The following is a 21,559-nucleotide window of genomic DNA, read 5'->3' as shown; positions in this document are numbered from 1 at the left end:
ACTACAACCCATTTAACAGAAGTTGAAAACTGTGCTTTGGGACACTAACCCCAGTAATATCCAAAACTGAAAGGTGAAGAGGGAGGAAAGGAAGGAAAGAAGGATGCATGAGCCCAATGATCAATTCTGATGGTTTAAACCACAGTTAGCATTCAGGCCATATTATATCTCCACCAGACTGACAAGAAACGTGAATCAGACCAGGAATTAGGATGCCCTGTACTGTTTTTTTTTTGTTTTTTTTGTGAGAAACTGCAAGTCGCTTCTGGTGTGAGAAAATTGGTCGTCTGCAAGAACGTTGCCCAGGGGACGCCCGGATGTTTTACCATACTTTTAAAAAAATCTTTATTTGGTTTAAAAATAGAATACATAATTATGATAAAATATCAGTAGATTTAGATAAATAGTATGGAATTAGTATAGAGATGGGTAGGGATATAGATAGGGAGGGAATAGTTGAAGGTTTAAAGCAGGGGTCCTCAAACTTTTTGAACAGAGGGCCAGGCCACAGTCCCTCAAACTGTTGGAGGGCCGGATTATAATTTGGAAAAAAAACCACAAATGAATTCCTATGCGGACTGCGCATATCTTATTTGTAGTGCAAAAACACTTAAAAATAATACAATAATTAAAATGAAGAACAATTTTAACAAATATAAACTGGTTAGTATTCCAATGGGAAGAGCGGGCCTCCTTTTGGCTGATGAGATAGGATTGTTGTTGTTGTATGCTTTCAAGTCATTTCAGACTTAGGTTGACCCTGAGCGAGGGCTGGGTAAATGACCTTGGAGGGCCGCATCCAGCCCCCGGGCCTTAGTTTGAGGACCCCTGGTTTAAAGGGTGGTGGGTGAGGATGTAGGTAGGTAGATAGATTTGGGATAGTAAGAGTGAGAGAAAGCAGAGGAGAGGAGAGAGGAAAGTAAAAGGATCAAAGCATATAAAAGTGTAGTGTTCTTGACCTCCCGGCTATCTTCTATGAGGTTCTTTTCTTTTCCTTTCTCTTTTTTTTTCTTTTCTTGTCTCTTTTTTATTTTTTCTTCCTCTTTTTGCATTATCTGTTGTTATCTCTTCAGTAAATGATTATTTTCAAGTTTTTTTCTCCATTAAGTATGTTGTCACTTGTTTCCAGCCTGTCTTTTCCTTCAGCAAGCCCTTCTTTTTTGATGGTAAATGTGTCAGTTTATCCATATTTCTTATGTCAAGAAATTTTGTCAGTCATTCTTCTTCTTCTGGGGGTTCTTCTTTTTTCCAATGTTTTGCATATGAGATTCTAGTTGCCGTTAGTAATAGGATAGTATTGCAAAATAGCTGATTGCAAGGACAATGTCCAGGGAACACCCAGATGTTTTACCATCCTTGTGGGAGGCTTCTCTCATGTCCCCACATGGAGCTGACAGAGGGAGCTCATCCCCGCTCGAAACTCCGACATGTCAATCTTCAGTCCTACGGGCACAAAGGTTTAACCCATTGTGCCACCAAAGGCTCCTATACTGTTTGTATTAACATAAAACACTTACCTTCACCTTGAACCACAGGCTCACAATATTTGGAAAAATTCAGTGCCGCCTACAAGATAACAGTAAGAACCAGACTTAATATCATTTCATGTCCAAAATTCCAATTTCCTTGACAACTGAAAGGACTGAAACATCACAACATTGTACGAGCCACATCACAGCTCTCTAACTCTAAAGAATCACCTCTTCACAATTACAAGTATAAGAAATCAAATGAGAAAGGGGCAAATGGCAAGAAGAATAAAAAGGTTTTTGCAGCAAGCTGAGAACATTGAAAACAATTTTGTCTGACACAGAGAAACAGAACAGTGGATACCATCTCTTCTTTCCCAGCGTGAGTAGCCAGAATTTAAAACATACAAAGTATTCCTCTTCTTGTGAAAAAGCTTCAAAGGACTAGAAAGGCATGGAATCAGAAGAAGCAAAAAGAAATTATAAACATTGCCCCTATTGTTTAGCCTTTGAGAATATACTGTATATACTTGAGTATAAGCCTAATTTTCAGCCCCCTTTTTAGGCTGAAAAAGCTCCCCTTGGCTTATACTCGAGTCAAGGTTATTGATTATTTTACTCAGTTATTAGTATTATTATTATTAGTATATTAGTTTTATTTCATGTATTATTTTACTCTCATTATTATTGCATTTACAGTATTTTACCCTATTATTATTATTATTATTACATTTATTATTTTACACTGTTTATGATTATTATTACATTTATTATGGCATTTATTATTTTACTCTATTATTACATTTATTACTGCATTTCCATTATTTTACTTTATTATTATTATTATTATTATTATTACATTTATTATTTTACTCTCTTTATTATTATTGGAAGGATATGTAAGTACATTTACATTGAAGGTTAGAATAATGATTTAATCAGAGTTGTGAAGTCTTATCTCAAATTACAGTTTTATGTAAATATTCAAAAACATTTCACCTCCTGATTCCTCAATTGATGTAATTTTATTGGTATTTATTTTTATTTTGAAATTTACCAGTAGTAGCTGCCTTTCCCGCCCTTGGTTTATATTTGAGTCAATATGTTTCCCAGTTTTTTTTGTGGCAAAATAAGGTGCCTCGGCTTATATTCGGGTCGGCTTATACTCGAGTATATATGGTACATTTAAAGTAGCCCTTGGTCATACTTTTTCTGCATTAATTCATCTCCCTGGTATAATTTTGGATTGTCAAAAGCAAGGATTTGATACACAGCTTCAAAAGTAGTGTATGATATGTCATGAGAAAGAGAAAAAGATGTTCAAGTTCAACTTATTATGCCTAAATCTGGTCTGATATCTGATTGCTAAAAATTAGTATCACGTCTATTATAAACCTATGTATAACATTTGTTGAATTCCAAAGCAATGAGCAAAACAATGAGCATCAGTTATTACAAAAAACACCGAAGAGCTCTTTTACCAGATGTCGAAGCTCCTTCAGATCTCTGCACACAGGATAGAAGACTCCAAGTAGAATATTTATATATGCCGCATAAAAATCGAAAGAATATTCTGGAGGATGGTCATGGGACAGAATCTTTTGCAAATGTCCTATTTAAATGAATACATAAAAATAATGACCCCCTGCATTATTTACAACTTTAAACTCAAACAGTTTGACACATTTGCACCTTAACATGTGAGTGATCATGAAACTGGCTTTGGAAAACTGAGCAATCAATCCCCTTTAACTTGATTTGGAAAATTCAGCAGCCAGTCCAACTATGACAGTGCAGCCCTTGTAAAAGAGTACTAGTAATAAGCGGAATGTGGGCCCAATCTGATTTTTTTAAAACTTTATTTGTACCCCGCTCCCATCTCCCCAAGGGACTCAGTGCGGCTTATATGAGGCCAAGCCCACAGCACATCAATAAACAAAAGCGATAACAAATAATCAATTCAAACAGTTGAAATAAAACTCAAAAACAAAAAAATACACATTAAGCAATAAGCAATAAGAATAACATACAGCATTTAAAAACCTATGGTCGGGCCAAATGTAGTAATTAAAATTTAAAAATGCTGGGCATGAAACAAGGTAAGGTAAACTAGGATAGGTTTTTCAAAGGAAGATGAGGGCACGTGACCGCATTTCCGTATACGAACCCACACGATCTCTTCGTTCATCTGGAGAGGCCCTGCTCACGATCCCACCTGCACCGCAAGTGCAATTGGTGGGAACGAGGGACAGGGCCTTCTTGGTGGTGACCCTACAACTCTGGAACTCCCTCCCCAAGGACATCAGGCATGCCCCAACATTGGCAGTCTTCAGAAGGAGCTTGAAAACATGGATGTTCCAGTGTGCTTTCCCAGATTAAGGAATCCCAAGTAATATGTCCCAAATGCACTTTACGAGAGAGTTAGAATTGTCTGCACACCTACTTATCCCCAAAATATCCATCCTTTTTCACCTGGACATGCCCAGCATTTTAAAAAAATTTAATCATTACATTTGGTCCTGCCACAGGTTTTTAAATGCGTTACAATACTCTTGTTATTGTTTTGCTTTGCTATGAGTTATTTATTGTTGTATTGTTGTTGTTGTTGTGTTTTTCGTTTTTGATGTATTTTGGGCTCGGCCTCTTGTAAGCTGCACCGAGTCCTGCGGGAGATGGTAGCGGGGTATAAATAAAGGATTATTATTATTATTATTAAATCAGTATTAAAGCGCATTTGAGGACATATTGTTAAGAGTTTTCCTTATTCTGGGAAGGCACGCTGCAACAACGTTTTCAGGCTCCTCCTAAAGACTGCCATCGTTGGGGCATCTCTGATGTAATTCATCCACAACTCCATCACTAACTGCGTTTCTCTTCTGTTTCTTTCTTATATCAGGTACAGACTCTGGGATAAGAACACAGTCACCATTTCCTATTTGACTTGAGTGTTTAATTAAATAGTTGAGTGATTAGCTATTTCATTTAAGCCTTAATCTAAAGTGCCACATGCATACCTCATGTAGCTTTTTTGGATGCCAGCCAAAATACATAGACATGTATTACTTCCAGCTGCCCTGTTGTGACATTGCTTTTTTGCTATCATAAGCTTCCCTTCTGCTGCATCGATTGTAACTACTATTCTATATAAAACTTTAGTTTACATTTTAGCAGCTTGCTTTATGTATTGTTTCATACACCCAGCACTTTTTTGCCATATGACTGTCGGGACACAAATATTTTGATGCGGTCTCCATTGCCTCAGTATTCATTGGAACTAATATACTATGAAAAAACAATTTGAAGCAATTATTTATAATTAGGACACAGTTTAGGTATCACCTCCACCTCTGTATTTTACATACTGCCCCACTGCTCCACAAGTAAAAATTACAATTTTGTGATGTAGTATTGATAACTATAGTATTAAAAATTTAGTTGTGTCACATACATATTCTTAAAAAATGTAGATAAAAAGAATGCTAACATTTGAACATTTTAACTTATAGCCTTCTTGAAATAAAATGTCCAAGTAACTTCACAACACTGACAATAGTTCCCTTGCTTAAGCTATCCTGGCCACATATGGAAGAATCAACCATTGTTCACATATGGAAGAATCAACCATTTTAGTTTTATTGATATAAGAGTAACCCTTGCTCCAACTGAATTGTTTTAACCACTATCTTAAACCCCAAATTGATTCTGTCAGAAATTAAATTCAAGCAAAAGGTTTTTGGAAGGAAATACAGGAAAATTTACAAAAGATATTAAAAATTAATATTCCACTTAAACCGGAATATTTTTATTGGGTATAACGGATCAAAAAAATGGAAAATAACATAGATAAACTCCTCTTTTTATCGACAACCGCTGCTAGATTATGTTATGCAAGAATATGGAGAAAAAATGAAACATCTAAAATGGATGATTGGAACAAAAAAATTATGGAGATAATAAATATGGACAGACTAACCTATTTATTATAAAATATATATAAAGGGAAAATAGAGAAAGAGACAGATTGGATTCTGATAATGGAATATATAAGACAAAAACAATAAATAACAAATAAAGATACAGATATATATATATATATATATATATATATATATATATATATATAGGTATAGGTGTATATATAAGACAAAAAGATAAATAGACTGAATAAAAATCCCCCACACACTAATGAGGAGAACACAAAGAAGAAAGGGAGAAATGAAGAAAAGAAGAATTAGAAAGAATGTCATGAGAGAAAAGGAAAAACCCACCTCGAAGAAGCCCGGAAGCAAGACCGAAAATTTACACTTTTACACACCTTTCACTTTTTTTTCTTTCTCTCTGCTTCACACTTTCCTTTCCTTTTTTCTCTTCTTTCTACCCTTTTTCCTGTTTCAGTTAGGTTTCTGTTTTCTTTTTTAAATTTCCCTGTTTTTAATCATATGTATTATGAAAATATCTAATAAAGTTTTTTTTTAAAAAACAATCCTTTTTAGGTTAAATTTATCTTTACTACTATTCTGTCAACTAGGCGCCTTCAGAAGCTCACAAACAAAAAGAGGAAGAGACAGACTTTATCCAGTTTTTTCACAGCATACGGGCAGCTCAAGTTTACTGTTTCTGTTACAGGCATTTACATTAGGCATCTATCTAATCACCACTGATATACCCAATAACAGCATAAGGATATACTGCATGTTACCTATGCTGTAGTCTGGAAAATACAAAGGTAATGGTTCAAGGCATCCTGTATTTGGACGAAGAAGTTCCCACACAATTTCACTAAGGAGGATGACAGTCACATTTCTGTCCGTCTGGAAAAAAGAAGATTGTTGTGAAACGGGAGGAAATACCCTTGTAATTATATGTTAATCAAAGAAAATCTTACATTTTAACTGTAATAAATCTCCCTAACTTAGCATTCTATAACAAATTAGTTGCATAATCATAAGACCTTAGACTGGCTAATCAAGTAACAAATATAACTGCCAATTTAAAAGAATAGTTCTAGCATTTCTTGTATTTCTTTTTATTATGGCTATTCAGTGTCACACTTCAATTGCAGGGTTTTAAAAGCATAACATTGAAACTAAATGATGGCTATTGTTAAGGGATAAACAGACATTGCTGCTTCATCAAAAATGTGGATATGAACAAAATTCAGACATAACATTCTCAATTGCCAAATCATGCCTTTTCTTGTGTGAAAAGCAGGACTTGCATCTGTCATTTATAACCTCCCTGTAACCACAGATTATATCTGTACTGGGGTTATTTTGAGTACAAATCTCATGCTTTTTTAAATGACTTGTCCCTTGAGCCATGGCTTAAAGATTGTTCAAACCCTGATTAGGGCTAAAGTTACTTTAATTAATGTTACTAATGCCTTACTAATGCCTTGAAAGATCTCTCCAGCTACTGCAAAGATAACCACCTGAGGCCTAATCCTGCCAAGACACAAGTGTGTGCTTTCCACCTATGCAACGGTGAAGCCAACAGGAAATTGAAAGTCACCTGGGAAGGTCAAGAGCTTGAACAATGTTTCCATCCTAAATATCTCGGTGTCACCTTAGATCCATGATGGTGAACCTATGACACATGTGTCAGCACCGACACGTGTAGCCGTTTTCGATGACACACAGCTGCATGCGGCCGCATACAGAGAAGATGGGGCCACATCCTAAGAAGGACATTTCATCCTCGGCTCCTACACCAGCATTTTTCTATAATGCCGAGATATATGGCATTGTAGAAAAAGCAGGGAAGTTAAATAATTAGTTTTTGGTTTATTTAATACAGTTATATATTACAATAATATATTTTTGTTATTAAACTATAAATATCATGAAATTATGGGTTTTTTTCTCGAAGTGACACCCCACTAAAGTTATGCTCAGTTTTTTGGCGAGTATTGACACACCAAGCTCAAAAGGTTGCCCATCATTGCCTTAGATCGAACACTAGCATATAGGAAACACTGCTTGAACACCAAGCACAAAGTAGCTGCACACAATAACATCCTGTGAAAACTTACTGGCAGCACATGGTTGTTGTTGTGTGTGTGTGTGGTTTTTTTTTTGTCGTGTCAGGAGCGACCTGAGAAACTGCAAGTTGCTTCTGGTGTGAGAGAATTGGCCATCTGCAAGGACGTCGCCCAGGGGATGCCCGGGTGATTTTGATGTTTTATAATCCTTGTGGGAGGCTTCTCTCATGTCCCCGCATGAGGAGCTGGAGCTGATAGAGGGAGCTCATCTGCCCCTCCCCAGATTCGAACCTGCGACCTGTCGGTCTTCAGTCCTGCCGGCACAGGGGTTTAACCCTGCACCACCAGGGGCTCCCGCACATGAGGTGCAGACCCAAAATTAATAAGAACATCAGCCCTGGCCTTGTCTTACTCAACTGTAGAGTATGCCTGCCCTGTTTGGTGTAAGTCTCCCCGCACAAAGCAGATGAGCATAGTATTGAATGAAACAAGCAGAATAATCACAGGATGTTTTAAACCTACATCTGTTGATAAACTCTAAAAGCTAGCTGACATCTCCTCCCCCCCCCCCGATGTGCGAGAGGAAGTTGCTAAGGTAGAACACTGTGAAAGCCATCCACTACATGGCTACCAGCCTCCTCCCAGTAAACCCAAATCAAGGAAAGGCTCCGAGAACTACCACTCCTCTTGGCATCCCCCCAGCAACAGTAAGGGTATCCCTCTGAGCAGCTAAACCAGGAAACCCCAACTGGATGCCCCCCACCCCACGAGGGTCTTCCTCCAGGGGCAAACCAAGAATGGGCAACTTGGAAGTCCCTGAACCGACTCAGAAGTGGAGTGGGCAGATCAAAAGACAACCTGGTAACATAGCACTACCTAAAAGAATCCCACACCTTGTGTGACTGTGGAGCAGAACAGACAACTCTGCATCTGTATGCTTGTCCACTATGCCCTGCCTCATGTACAGAGGAGGAATTGATGGAGGCTACAGACAATGCCGTTGCTGTTTCCTGTTTTTGGTCAAAACATATTTGGCCAACAAATTTTGTCTATTACATTTGGCCCGGCCTTTAGGTTTTAATTGCATTCACAGTGTCATCATTTTACTGTTTTATTGTTTTGCTTGATGTTTATTATTTGTTTATGAGTTTTATTGTGTATTGTATGTTGTTGCTGTCAGCGGCCTTGGCCTTTGTAAGCCGCATCGAGTCCTTCGGGAGATATTGCGGGGTATAAATAAAGTTAATAATAATAATAATAATAATAATATGCAGATATAAAAATAAAATAATGAATAAAAGCATGAGTGACAGAAAGGTAGTAGTGCGGTGTTATAGTTAAGACTAGTATTGAAAAGCTCCAAGTTGCAATCTCCACTTCAACAATGAATCGTTCTGGGTGAACCTGGACCAATCATCCATTCTGATACATCTTAAGAGGGCTGTTGTGAGAATAAATGGTGCTCAATGAAAGAAAAGTAGCCTACAAATGCAATATTCAAATTAAACGAACAAATAAAATAATCTTGCCTATAAGCATTTGAAGACATTTTTCTAGTCCAGCAGCTAAGAGAAATGAAAGCAGCAAATATATTCCCCATTTATACAAGTAAACAGCTTAAATTTTAAAATCTTATCTTCTATATTCTCCAGTATGATCTATTTGTGTACCCAATACTCTGGTTCTAAGTCAATTAGATTTTTCAATCTTTTTTGCCTATGTTTCTTGTTCAGAATCACAAAAAGAAGACCTCCTTCCCCAAGGGAGCAGCAAGAGATTTGTAGTAAGACGATCTCTAATCATTCTCCTCTTAGGAAACAGAGGTGTCTTGTTTATTTTTGACAATCCTCCTTGGCCTGTGCCTACTGGCAAGATATTCGAATCATGTTATATGCTTCTCTAATCCATTTGAATTGCCGCTAAAGCGATCATCAATCCAAACCAAAACACATTTTTCTCTGCAGTCAAAGTCTAACATTTGTCACACTCTGTTTCATCAGATTATTGCAAAGGAAACACATGGAAGTGCCAAAGCGAGTGACACAACCTTTCTCAGCTCCAGCCTCCTACCAAGATTAACGTACATCTGTTGTTGTGGCTGTATGCTTCAAATCGTTTTTGACGTATAGTGACTCTAAAGCCACCCTGTCACAGGGTTTTCTTGTCAAGATTTGTTCAGAAAGGGTTTGCCATTGCCAGTGGGTTTCAAATATGGAGAGGATATTTCAGTCAATTTACTTACCAGTTCTTGTAATCTAAGGAAACCCGGAAGGATGTTTGCTTCCAACTCCCTCAGCTGCTCTGCATTATCCAAAATCTTTAAAAGAATGGGAACATTATTGCACAAAAGTAATTTATAAGTCATTAATAATCCCTCCGTGTTTTGTCAGTACCAAGAATTAGCAAAAGATTACTTCAAACAGAGCCACCCAGGGTTTTTGTCCCAGGGAATTCATGACTGGTTAAAAAGTACAAATATTCCAGTCAATCAGCATCAGTCAGTTCATAGATTTTTCAGCTGAACAAGGGTTTTGTTTAAGACAATAGCTTCTATCAATGCGACAGCTATCTAATTCATATATTTAAAAACAACTATTTCTTTTATTATGTCAACTAACACTCAACTGGAAATGTCATTTAATGTTGTAGGCTACTCTTTTATTTATGCATTCCTTGTATTCCAAACTTGTTAATCTCTCTCTCTCTCTCTCTCTCTCTCTATATATATATATATAAATGCTCTGTGCATAACAAGTACCTTAAAAACAAAAGAATCAATGAACAAAATCACACCAAATTTGGCAACAAAATGTCTACTACAGAAGGAGTGGCCATCACTCAGAAATTATGCATTTGTCATTTCAGAGTTGTAGTTGCTGCGATTTATAGTTCACCTATAATCAAAGAGCATTCTGAACTTCACCAACAATGGAATTGAACCAAACTTGGCACACAGAACTTCCATGACCAATAGAAAATACTGAAAGGGTTTGGTGGGCATTGACCTCGAATTTTGGAATTGTAGTTCACCTCCATCCAGAGAACACTATAGACTCTAACAATGATGGATCTGGACCAAACTTGACAGGAATACTCAATATGCCCAAATGTGAACACAGATGGAGTTTGGGGGGAATAAACCTTGACATTTGTATTTTACATATGTATTTTATCTTTTACAATTTAGCTTGTAAATCGCCTAGAGCATTCTCGGATGGAGGGCGATTAATAAGTAATTAAATATGATGATGATGACATTTGGGAGTTGTAGTTACTAGAATGTATAGTTCACCTACAATCAAAGAGCATTCTGAACCCCTCCAATGATGGAATTGGGCCAAACATCCCACACAGAACTCCCATGACCAACAGAAAACTCTTGGTTTTCTGGTGGTCTTTGGTGACCGTTCTGACACCCCCCTGGTGACCCTCCCCCCCCCCCCGGTCTTGACTTCCCAGGTTGAGAAATGCTGCTTTAAAGTCATCCAGTCCAACTCCCATCACCAGGGCAAGAAAACATAATCAAAGCCCTCTTGACAAAGGGCCATCCAGCCATTCTCACACACACACATGTATATGACAGATACAGTATCAAAGATTTGAAAGGGACCCCTAAAGAAGGACAATGATATGTTGCATGTTCCAGAGTAGGCAAACCAGACAATCTCCACATCAACACTGGCAAAGAAACAGCAAGAAATACTGTTTACCCAAAGCATAAAGACACTACATATATTAGAAACCAACACTTTCTCATTACTTTATTTTCCAAATCACCAGACTGGGCCACAGCAACGCGTGGCAGGGGACAGCTAGCGACAATATAAATCCCACTGATTTCTATGGAGCTATTTTAGGTAGAACTTTGGAAGTTAGCACGTTGTACGTTGAAATGTACACATTACAATTCTAACCGCACAAGAAGAAACATGAAGGACACATTGTTCTCAACACAGGCATAAACGCAAAGTTTTATTGGCAAAATCTTTCACTGGGGAGAATGAATCACGTTGAGGCTCATGATTAATCATGATTGCTCAGTACCTGAGCTAAGATTAAGAGAAGCACTTAGATGCCACTGCAAGGGGCCATCCATTTATCTTAATTTTCCATGAATTAATTAAGGCTGAAATATCTTGTGTTATTTACCAATGAAACAAAATAGAACAAATTAGTTGTGCCAGCTTGTGCTACCAGAATATTTCTTGTTCCATTCATCTCCATTTAAACCAACCCATAATAAATCCATAAGACACAGGTTAATTCACAAATTGATATCTCCCATGTTTTCATGCAGTGCAGAGTAAAATGCATAACACTTAATTCTTATGATTTAGCTACCATGAAGACAATACAATTTAATGTTCTGCAGTATTTAATGCCCTGCCCTGGTCTTTATTATCTATTTTCAATAATCTTCAAGAATTATGACAATAATGAATTAGTTAACGTACATTTCAAAAATTGCTTTCCACTACAATAGACAGTAATCTTTCAAAACCCCACATCATATTTTATATTATATTAAAAAGGATTAAACTGGAAAATTATATCATGGTCATAATCTCTTTTTAAACTATTTGACATAAATTGTTCAAATGCATAAAAGAAAAATTCTTCAGATAGGTATTATTTTTGGTTTTTCACTTTAGCACTCATTACAGGTACTAGACACGTGGAAGTTTCAGGACAAAAAGACTCCATCTTTTTACAATAAGGGTTTTCAATAAAGAACCTACTTGAAGTAATAACACAATTTCTTCTCTGTAAGTAAGGGAGGCACCTGATATTTGCTGGGGTTTGATTTAATAACTCCTCACCTCATCAATATCAAAATCCATAAATGTTCAAGCCCCATTATATACAATAGATAATACTATGGGGAATGTACCACACTGGCTGTCTACCCTTGGAATCTAGCCATATTCATAATTATGGGGTGGAATCAGGGCCATAGCCAGGAAAAAATGGTGTGTGTGTGGGGGGGGGGGGGTCAAAACTTTTTTAGCGAATCATGAAAAGTAGTTCCATAACACAAAATAATTTAAATAGAATGGTTCATTCTATATTTTATATAGAATCATAGAATCAAAGAGTTGGAAGAGACCTCATGGGCCATCCAGTCCAACCCCCTGCCAAGAAGCAGGAATGTTGCATTCAAATCACCCCTGACAGATGGCCATCCAGCTTATAGGCTTAATTAAATCAATTTTCTATTTTAGTTACAAAGTTTCAAGTCTTTAAATAACTGAAAATGACTGTTAATTGGTAATTTATAGTTACAAAAGAATTCCACAACAGTGTGTTGACATATATAGGTCAACATACTGACAGAAATCAGGCTCTTTTTATAAACTTTAGTGGACACTCAAGAGTGCAAGTCCAGTCAGTCTTTCTTGCCCCATTGTGCTTCTTACGTATGTTTTCAAACATTTAAGAGTTGAAAATGACCTATATATAGGTATAGCAATGGGAATCCTACTATCTGGAAAAGGCGAAGGGAGGAAGGAGGGAAATACCTAATTCCACGTTAGGAACCTGCCTCCTACCTCTGCTGAAGCAAAGAGCACAGCGGGGGGCAGAGCAGCCTTAAATAGCCTGCAGCTCCATCCCTGTCAACTGTCCCCACCAAGTTTGGTCTCCTTCATGAGGGCCTTCAAATCCCACCCCATTAGGTTTTGCCTGCCAGTTATGGGTGGGCCAACTTGATTTCTTTCCCTATATTGGCTATTGCTGCAAGCAATTACAGTGTGAATAAATTGTCAACATTTGCTTGAGATAATGCTTGAAGTTATTGAGGGACTTGTTAAATGTTTGCTTCTCATAGACTTAACATGGGGATTTGGTTAACCAGTTAAAATTCATGAGTAACCCACGTTTTTTTAAACCTAAAACAAATCGGGGGGGGGGGGTAGAACCCCTACCCTGGCTACAGTCCTGGGTGGAATCATGTTCCTCAGGATTGTGGGAACATACTCAAGGAATAGTACCAATGATGAACGTAGTTAGCTAAAACAGGGATATAGAATATAGGGTTTTCCAAATGTTTGATTACAATTTCTATTTTCCCCAGGTTATGATCATACTGGTTGAGGCAATGTGGCTGGACACCAAAACATTTGGAATGCCACATGTGCACTGGTTACAAGGACACTGCAACCACACTGCTGCAACTGGGTAAATCATTGTAGCCATGTGCATTACTTCCACAGGGAGGCACTAATCTTCCATATGAACATTACCAAGTTACCATCAATAGGATTGCTGAGATACATTTAACATGTTTATGGAAATAATATGTAACAGAATATTATGCGTAATGTTTAAAAGCAATCATTGATTTACTGTATTTATTAAGAATGCTTATATGCCACTTTAAAAAATGATCCAGGCCTTGAGTAATGACATGAGATATAACTAGGTAAATTAATTACTAAGAAAGCAGGGTCTAAATACTCTGAAAGCAGTAGATCCTTTCTTATTTTAGAAGCTAAGCAGGATCAGCCTGGATAGGAGACCACCAACAAACAGGTGTTACCGGCTATATTATCAGAGGAAGAAGCTGGCAAAAGCTGGTAAACTGTGTTGCCTATTCTTGATGTTAAAATTTGAAGCTCTGAGTGACTTAAAATCTGTTTTGAAGTCTTGTTTATATGCATGGTACATTTAAATATATGTGCTATTGTGGTTTTTAATGCTTATATTGTCTTTAATTTTATGTTTATGCTGTTTTCTTTGTATGTATTGATTATGTTACTTGGAAACCACTTTGAGTCCCCTTGGGGAGATAGAGCAGTACATAAATAAATAAAGTGTTGTTGTAGATTGGTGAGTGTAACAGGAAGAATCTCTTATTATGGTTCTATAGTTATGGAACTTGTGGTTGATTGGGGCTTAATTCCTTTTAAGAATTAAATATATTCTTTCAGTGTAGCTTTTCTTAATTTTGGGTAATTTTCCTCTTAGTAATTATATGTGTGCCTTCATGTTGCCTTTTGAATTCTGACGACCCCATGAATTTCATGGGGTTTCTTTTTAGAGAAAGAATACTCAGGATTTTGCTTGTATGTCCCTCCCTTTTGTCTATGCTGCCTACAGACAATAGTAAATTGTAGCCCAACAACATCTGGAAAACTATGGGTTGTCATTCTTAGTTAACAGCAACACTCTGGCCTTGGAAACATTAATATTCAATACAATTGGTACAAAAATTATTTATTTATTTACAGCATTTTTACCCCGACCTTCTTAACCCCCCCCCCCCGGGGGGGGGGGACTCAGAGCGGCTAACAAAGGCAGCAATTCGATGCCACAAATCAATAACACAGTATAAAACCATTAATACAGAGTTAAAACAATAGCAATTAATTATAACCAAATTATCATAACAGTCATTAAAACAATACTCAGTCCACAAACCCATTGATGGCTAATATGCTTTGACCCTCCAGCTCCTATTCAGGTGGTTCATTTTTCATCAAATAAGCATCTCAAATAGTCTTTGAAGGTAGCCCCACACAAAGTACATTACTGCAATCCATTTTGGGTAACCAAAAGCACATATTGCTATTTTAAACACAAATATAGCTGGTATATAAACCTGAGGTGGAAGGATCCAGAGGTTGCTGCAATGTGTATACCTGAAGGGAACACAGTGCAAAACAAAACCAGATTTAAACTTCCATTCAGGTCAGCCAGCTTAACTTCACAGCCCTCAAAACATAGTCCTGTTTTATCGGGACTATGTTTTGTCTTGTTTTCTGTCAACCATTCCAGTATAACATCCAGGCAAATATATTCAAGGCTTCATTGGCTTCCTCGACAACTTCTTCCAGAAGCTTTAGAAACTAGCACAATGGATACAATGGAGCCCTGGTCCAATATCCAGAAATGTCAAAGGCATATGGTGGAATACACATCACTGAACACTAGTTTCTGAGACCGACAATCCAAGATGAACCAGAGGCACTGTAAGACTGTATCCCCTAAAATTACAAGTTGCTCAAAATTATCTTCAGATGTTCAGTGTCTTTTTCTTGAAAGGAATTCAATCTAATCTCTCTGAGGATCTATTAACTAAAGTTCTCACATTAACTGTTTTCTCTCTGAACTTTAAGATATGTTTCCTTCTTCCTCCATATGCTTTTCAAAGACTACATAGAATTATGTTGCTCAATTGTTTTTTTTTTATTGTTCCCTTATCCCAACATACTACTTAATTCAGCTTTTAGAACAATTAAATGTTGTCTCTAGACTGCAAGATGTAGAAAATTTGACATAAAATACAAGCTGTCCTCTAACTTACCTAGACTTCTTCATTCAGATTATCTATCTCAAGGTACTCCATTTATATTGATCTACACTAAAATCTGCTCCAATAACAATTACAAAATCTGCTAGCTATCATCTCCTTACTGGTTATGACTGTTCCTCCTACTGGCTAAAATAAATGCACGGATACATCCATTATTCTCCTTTGCTTCTAGTCAAAATGGCATTATAGGCATGTGAGAAAATAAGACAATGTAGAAAAAAAGATTACATTATGGCTAACATGTTTAGTTGCATTGCCAGTGTTCTTCATAAATTCTTAAGGGAATCATAATTAGAAGAACCTTATATATAAAAAAATATTGACTTGGAGATAGAAATACTGTATATACTCAAGTATAACCCTAGTTTTTCAGCCCTTTTTTTAGACTGAAAAAGTCCCCCTCGGCTTATACTCGAGTCAAGGTTATTTATTATTTTACTCTGTTATTATTAATATTTTATTACATTTATTATTTTACTCTATATATTATTATAACATTTATCATTTTACTCTATTATTATACATTTATTATTTTACTGTATAATTGTTGTTACTGCTACATTATTTTACTCTTTTTATTATTATTGTTATAATTACATTTATTATGTTACTCTCTTTATTATAATTGGAAGGATATGTAAGCACACTTACACTGAAGAAGGTAAATAATCATTTAACCAGAGTTGGACAGTCTTATCTTAAATTACCATTTTTGTAAATATTCAAAATATGTAATCTACTGATTCCTCAATTAACGTAATTTAATTGGTATCTATTTTTATTTTGCAATTGACCAGTAGCTGCTGCATTTCCCACCCTCGGCTTATACTCGAGTCAATCTGTTTTCTCAGTTTTCTGTGGTAAAATTAGGTGCCTCAGCTTATATTCGGGTCGGCTTATACTCGAGTATATACAGTATGTCGGAAAAACTGGGTATGCTTTTCTAAGCCTGATAAATATTTTTTGGTTGATTTCAACAATAGAAAAGAGTTAATTTCCATTGAAATCAATACATTTTAAAATAATGAGCTTTGGATGGATCATATGCCTGCAAACAAATAAGATTAACAAATAAAGTGATAATTTTCTTATCTGCCCATCAGTATCACTGAAATAAACTTAAGCGTTTCTTAGAGGCATGTAACATTAAATAATATTTCTAAAGATCTATTTCATTCCTGAACATTTTAGACTCTCTGGGTGAACCAGAAGATTTGGGTGATGGTTGCTGGTGAGCACAACCAAGTATACAGAATAAGTAATCTAGTGAATACACGGCATACATTATAGGCTGTTTTACATTACGTAAGTCAATTTTAACTTATATACACTACAGCTTCTTACACAAGGTGACCCTTCAAGCTATATAAAAAAATGCAAACATGAGCATGCAGAAAACAAAACCCACAACACCTCAAAATGCAAAACACAAAACTGAGAAGGAGTACTTCAGCTTTAGTATTTAGACTCACATTAATTTATGTAATGACTTTGTCTCAGCAGATCTGCATGAATAATTTTTCAATGTTAACAAGATTTCCCTGCATTCTCATAGGGTCACAGGTGATATTTACTACACCCTCATTTCCAGGTTTTTCTCTTAAACATATCACTTCTTGTAAACAATATTAAAATAAAATAGTCACCTCAAGAAACTGACAAGATTTAAAATCATGGGAAAATAATATAAGTACTACATAACTATAGCAGTTAACAGCTCACCCAAGAGTCAGCATACTTACAACATATATAGTTTGATTCTGCAGATCTGGTATCATAGTTGTCTGCTTAAATAAACGTATGAAATCACTGAAAGTGTCACAGGATACAAGAGGAGGATCTTCTTCTTTGGTGGAAAGACATTGCAACTGTCGCAAAATTTCTTCTAGAAGCAGTCTTGATGTAAAACTTTCAATACAATTCACAAACACATAAGGTAGCTAAGAAAGGGAGGGGAAAGGGAGAGAACAAAAATAATTCTAGCTTATTTCTACTAATGCCATTTAACATATTTGCTCAAAACAGCACCAGCAGAGTTGAAAACACATTCACATTTCTTATATTAATAATATGAGCCTTCCTGTAAAGAAGGCCATTTGCAAAACAATTAAGTATATACGCCCACTGTTATGCTAGGCTGAAAGAAATTCACTGTCTGGTTACAGCTAGCTGGCAGAAATGATAACCTATTTAATTGGAATTGGAAGCTAAATACATTTATTCCACTAGTAAATAACAAAGAAATTGGTACCAGAGCAAATCAAGCATGGACTGGCATACTTTACCGATATCATGAGAAGATATGACTCACTAGAAAAGACACTAATACTTGGTAAGGTAGAAAGAACCAGCAACAAGGAAAACCACATTATAGATGGATTATGCCATGATGTCTACCACTCTGCTCCTGACCTTTGTCAACAGCAGAAGCAGACTCCTCACTGTAATATAGCAGCAGCTATTGTGCACCAGAGAAGTCCTATCTATTGCTTGGCACATTTGCCAATGTTGGGTAAAGGTGCTACATTACTCTGAAAGGTAAGGGAGAGAAGGAGGGGCAATCCCTTCCCCTCTCCAAGCCATGCAGGCACCTTTGTTAGCATCAACAAAGGCCCAAAGCGATGGCTACGAGCTCTCTGGACCTCCATGATCACTGCTACAGCAACAAAATACGACAAGCTAAGTGCCATTCTGTTTTCCCTGTGCCACAGTGTGTGAACAGTGGGGCCGGTTCTAAACTGTTCACATACGCACCAAAGCATGGAGAGTTCCACTATGACTTCATCTACTGGTGGGCAAAACTGCATTAAGCAGCTTGCATCACATTGGGAACAGGATGGTCCCATGTGTCATGTAAATGCAATAGACTTCTCAGCCACTTTGGGATATGTGGACCGTGTAGATGAGGCTCATCCAAGGAAGATATGTCCTAAAATCTGCAAGATCTGAGCAAGGCAGTTGATGACAGGGTGACTTAAGGATCTCTTATTTATAGGATTGCTTAAACTCAAAGCTGACATGGCAACAGTTATTAACAACAAAAATATTATTTGGTTTCCTATATATGTGAAGTAATATTTATTTTTTCAATATATGCTACATGTGGTTCAGGAAAATGGAAGATAGCAGTGAATTTAAAAATGTACTATGAAAAATATGCTAAAGACCAGTGACTGGGCTTTAGTATAGGACACTGTAGTACATTGAGCTTCTCAGCTCATTTGCAATATTTGCACAAGAGCAATAAATCAACCCACTAAACATTTCCTGACATATTCAAAAAATCAGCTAAAATCAGTGACCTACCGAGGCTGTCTAACTTGAATTGTAATACAGACCACAGATCACAATAATCTATATAAATAAAAATGTAATGTTCGTTTGTGGGATTAACAGAACTCAAAAACCACTCGGGGAATTCACACCAAATTTGGTCACAAGACACCTAACAACCCAATGTATGTCCTTCACTCATAAAAACACTGAAAAACACAGCAGAAGGGACTTAAAAAGCCCCAAAAAGCTAAATGACGAAAAGCTAAACGACAATACAGAAAAAGGGAAGAAAGAGGAAGGGAAGGGGAAGAAAAGAAAGAAAGAAAGAAAGAAAAGAAAGAGGGAGGGAAAGAAAGAAGGAAAGGGATAAGGAAGCATGGAAGCAAAGAGAGAAGGAAGGAAGGAATGAAGTAGAGAAGGAAGAAAGGAGAGAAAGAGGGAAGGAAAGAAAAAGGGAGAAGGAAGAAAAGTTAGAGAAGGAAGGAAGGAGAGAAGGAAAGAAAAAAGGGAAAGAAGGAAGGAAAGAGGGAGCGAAAGAAGGGGAGAAGATGTAGAGAAAGAGGGAAGGAAGGAAAGAAGGAAAGAGAGAAGGAAGAGAGAGTAGAAGAGAAGGAAAAAGGGGGAAGGAAAAAAAGAGATAGAGAAGGCTGGAAGAAGAGAAGGAAAGAAAAGGAAAGACAGGAAGGAAGGAAAGACAGGAAGGAAGGAAGGAAGGAAGGAAGGAAGGAAGGAAGGAAGGAAGGAGGATGTGACAGAAGGAGGGAAAGAAGGAGAGAAAGAGGGAAGGTTGGCCACAGCAAAGCGTGGTGGGTACAGCTAGTAGTAGTAGTAGTAGTAGTAGTAGTAACAATACAACAACAACAAATACTACTACTACTACTACTTTATTCTTACATCCCGCTTCCATCTCCCCAAAGGGACTCGGAGCGGCTTACATGGGGACCAAGCTCAATATAAAGAAAGGTTACAAATAATACAATTAAAACATTTAACAGTAAAATATAGTAAAACAGTAAAACCAATAAAATGTAAAACATAATAAAACAAAAACCAGACAGCAATCAAACAACCAGAAGCTGAAAAAAGTGGGCATGTGCAGATTTGTGACTAATAGGGCAGGACAAGGGCTTGTGCAAATGCAAAACTGGGAATAAAGTACTGGAGATCCAACCAAAAGACTAGGGCTAGGCAGACTTAATCAGTAGCTCAACCATGATTCAAAGGCACATTGGAACATCCAAGTCTTCAAGTCCTTCTGGAAGACAGACAGGGTGGAGGCTAATCAAATCTCTCTAGGGAGAGAGTTCCAGAGTGGGGGGCTACCACTGAGAAGGCCCTCTTTCTCGTCCCCACCAACGTGCTTGTGACAGAGGTGCGAGCAAGAAAAGGGCCTCCCCAGCAGATCTTAGTGCTCACGCCGGTTCATAGAGGGAGATATGGTCGTGAAGATAAGCAGGACCCGAACCATTTAAGACAGTAGGGTAAAGACTAAGGCTTCATCACAGCAGGCAACTGAAGGAGCAAAGACCCGATTCACATCTGGATCAGACAAATTCTGTCCTCACAATATAATACATGACACCAAAAACTTTCAGGAACAGGACAGACACAGAAAAAAAACATTACTTTGCTGCATTTACATCAACCCCTTTCATAAGGACAAAGAGAATTTTTAATCAGATCAAACAGTGCATCAGCAACACTCATCAGGATATTTTGGGAACAAAACTAAAAAGCAGGTCCTCACAGCAACTTGTTAGCGTGCAAAGGCTTTTTTAAAAAAACAGTGTCTTCTGATATATACTAAACACCCATTATTATTCTTACCTCCAAAGTTTTTAGGAGAGTCTGCATCACGTAAGTCTTTCCACTAGACGTGTGTCCATAGATGAAAAGGGATGGAAAACTAAAATGATGGCGCTAGATAAAAGAACACACACACATATATAGTGTCTGTTTTATTGTTTTTTTAAAAAAAAATCAGTACAGTCTAGTTAAGCAGTTTACAGAAATGTAACTCATCAACTTTTTTGCTAGATAAAAAAACTAAAAAAATGAAGGTATGTAAAAAAATAGATTAGCTTATATACACAAGAGCAATCTATCCCTTTCATTTTATAACATAACTAATGCAAGAGAACAGGATTCAAAGGCACAAATGGTGTGATGTCAGCACTGAAACCAAGGACTGGCCACAGAAGACTGTTTGAAAAACCTAACCTAAGGCTCTATGACAGAAGGCTTTTCAGACAAAGTATTCCAATGGCTTTCCTGGGTCACCATCTTGGCAGTTTATAATTTTTAAAAAGGCTTTTAAAGCTAGACTGGCTTTAAAAAAGTAGACCACAAGCTGATTTCTAACTCCTTATATATGAAAGCAGGGTTGGTCAATATGTTGCAGAGATATGGTATCCACAGCCTGAGGCACTACGCCTCCCCACCCCGTTTGCTTCCAAAACCCTATGTCCCTCCCACTGCTCAGAGGTTGTTTTGATTGTGTTTTTCCTGCATGGCAGAAGG

At 37.1% G+C, this 21,559-nt stretch overlaps 1 protein-coding gene across 7 annotated transcripts in view; it reads right to left on the bottom strand.

Moving 5' to 3' along the window:
- The window catches only part of ORC5 (origin recognition complex subunit 5), a 101,508-nt gene that overhangs the window by 70,732 nt on the left and 9,217 nt on the right, over positions 1-21,559 (bottom strand). For all 7 annotated transcript variants that reach the window (XM_060778342.2, XM_067468821.1, XM_067468823.1 and 4 more), the window contains 6 exons: positions 20,867-20,959; positions 17,506-17,703; positions 9,692-9,766; positions 6,169-6,280; positions 2,951-3,081; positions 1,518-1,566 (listed from right to left, as the gene is read on the bottom strand). In XM_060778342.2, the coding sequence (XP_060634325.2) occupies positions 1,518-1,566; positions 2,951-3,081; positions 6,169-6,280; positions 9,692-9,766; positions 17,506-17,703; positions 20,867-20,959 (658 nt within the window). The remainder of the gene's footprint in view (positions 1-1,517; positions 1,567-2,950; positions 3,082-6,168; positions 6,281-9,691; positions 9,767-17,505; positions 17,704-20,866; positions 20,960-21,559) is intronic.

The sequence above is a fragment of the Anolis sagrei genome, chromosome 5 (assembly GCF_037176765.1).
Source record: "Anolis sagrei isolate rAnoSag1 chromosome 5, rAnoSag1.mat, whole genome shotgun sequence".
In the NCBI taxonomy this organism is placed as follows: Eukaryota; Metazoa; Chordata; class Lepidosauria; order Squamata; family Dactyloidae; genus Anolis; species Anolis sagrei.
This window is presented reverse-complemented; position numbering and strand designations above follow the sequence as displayed.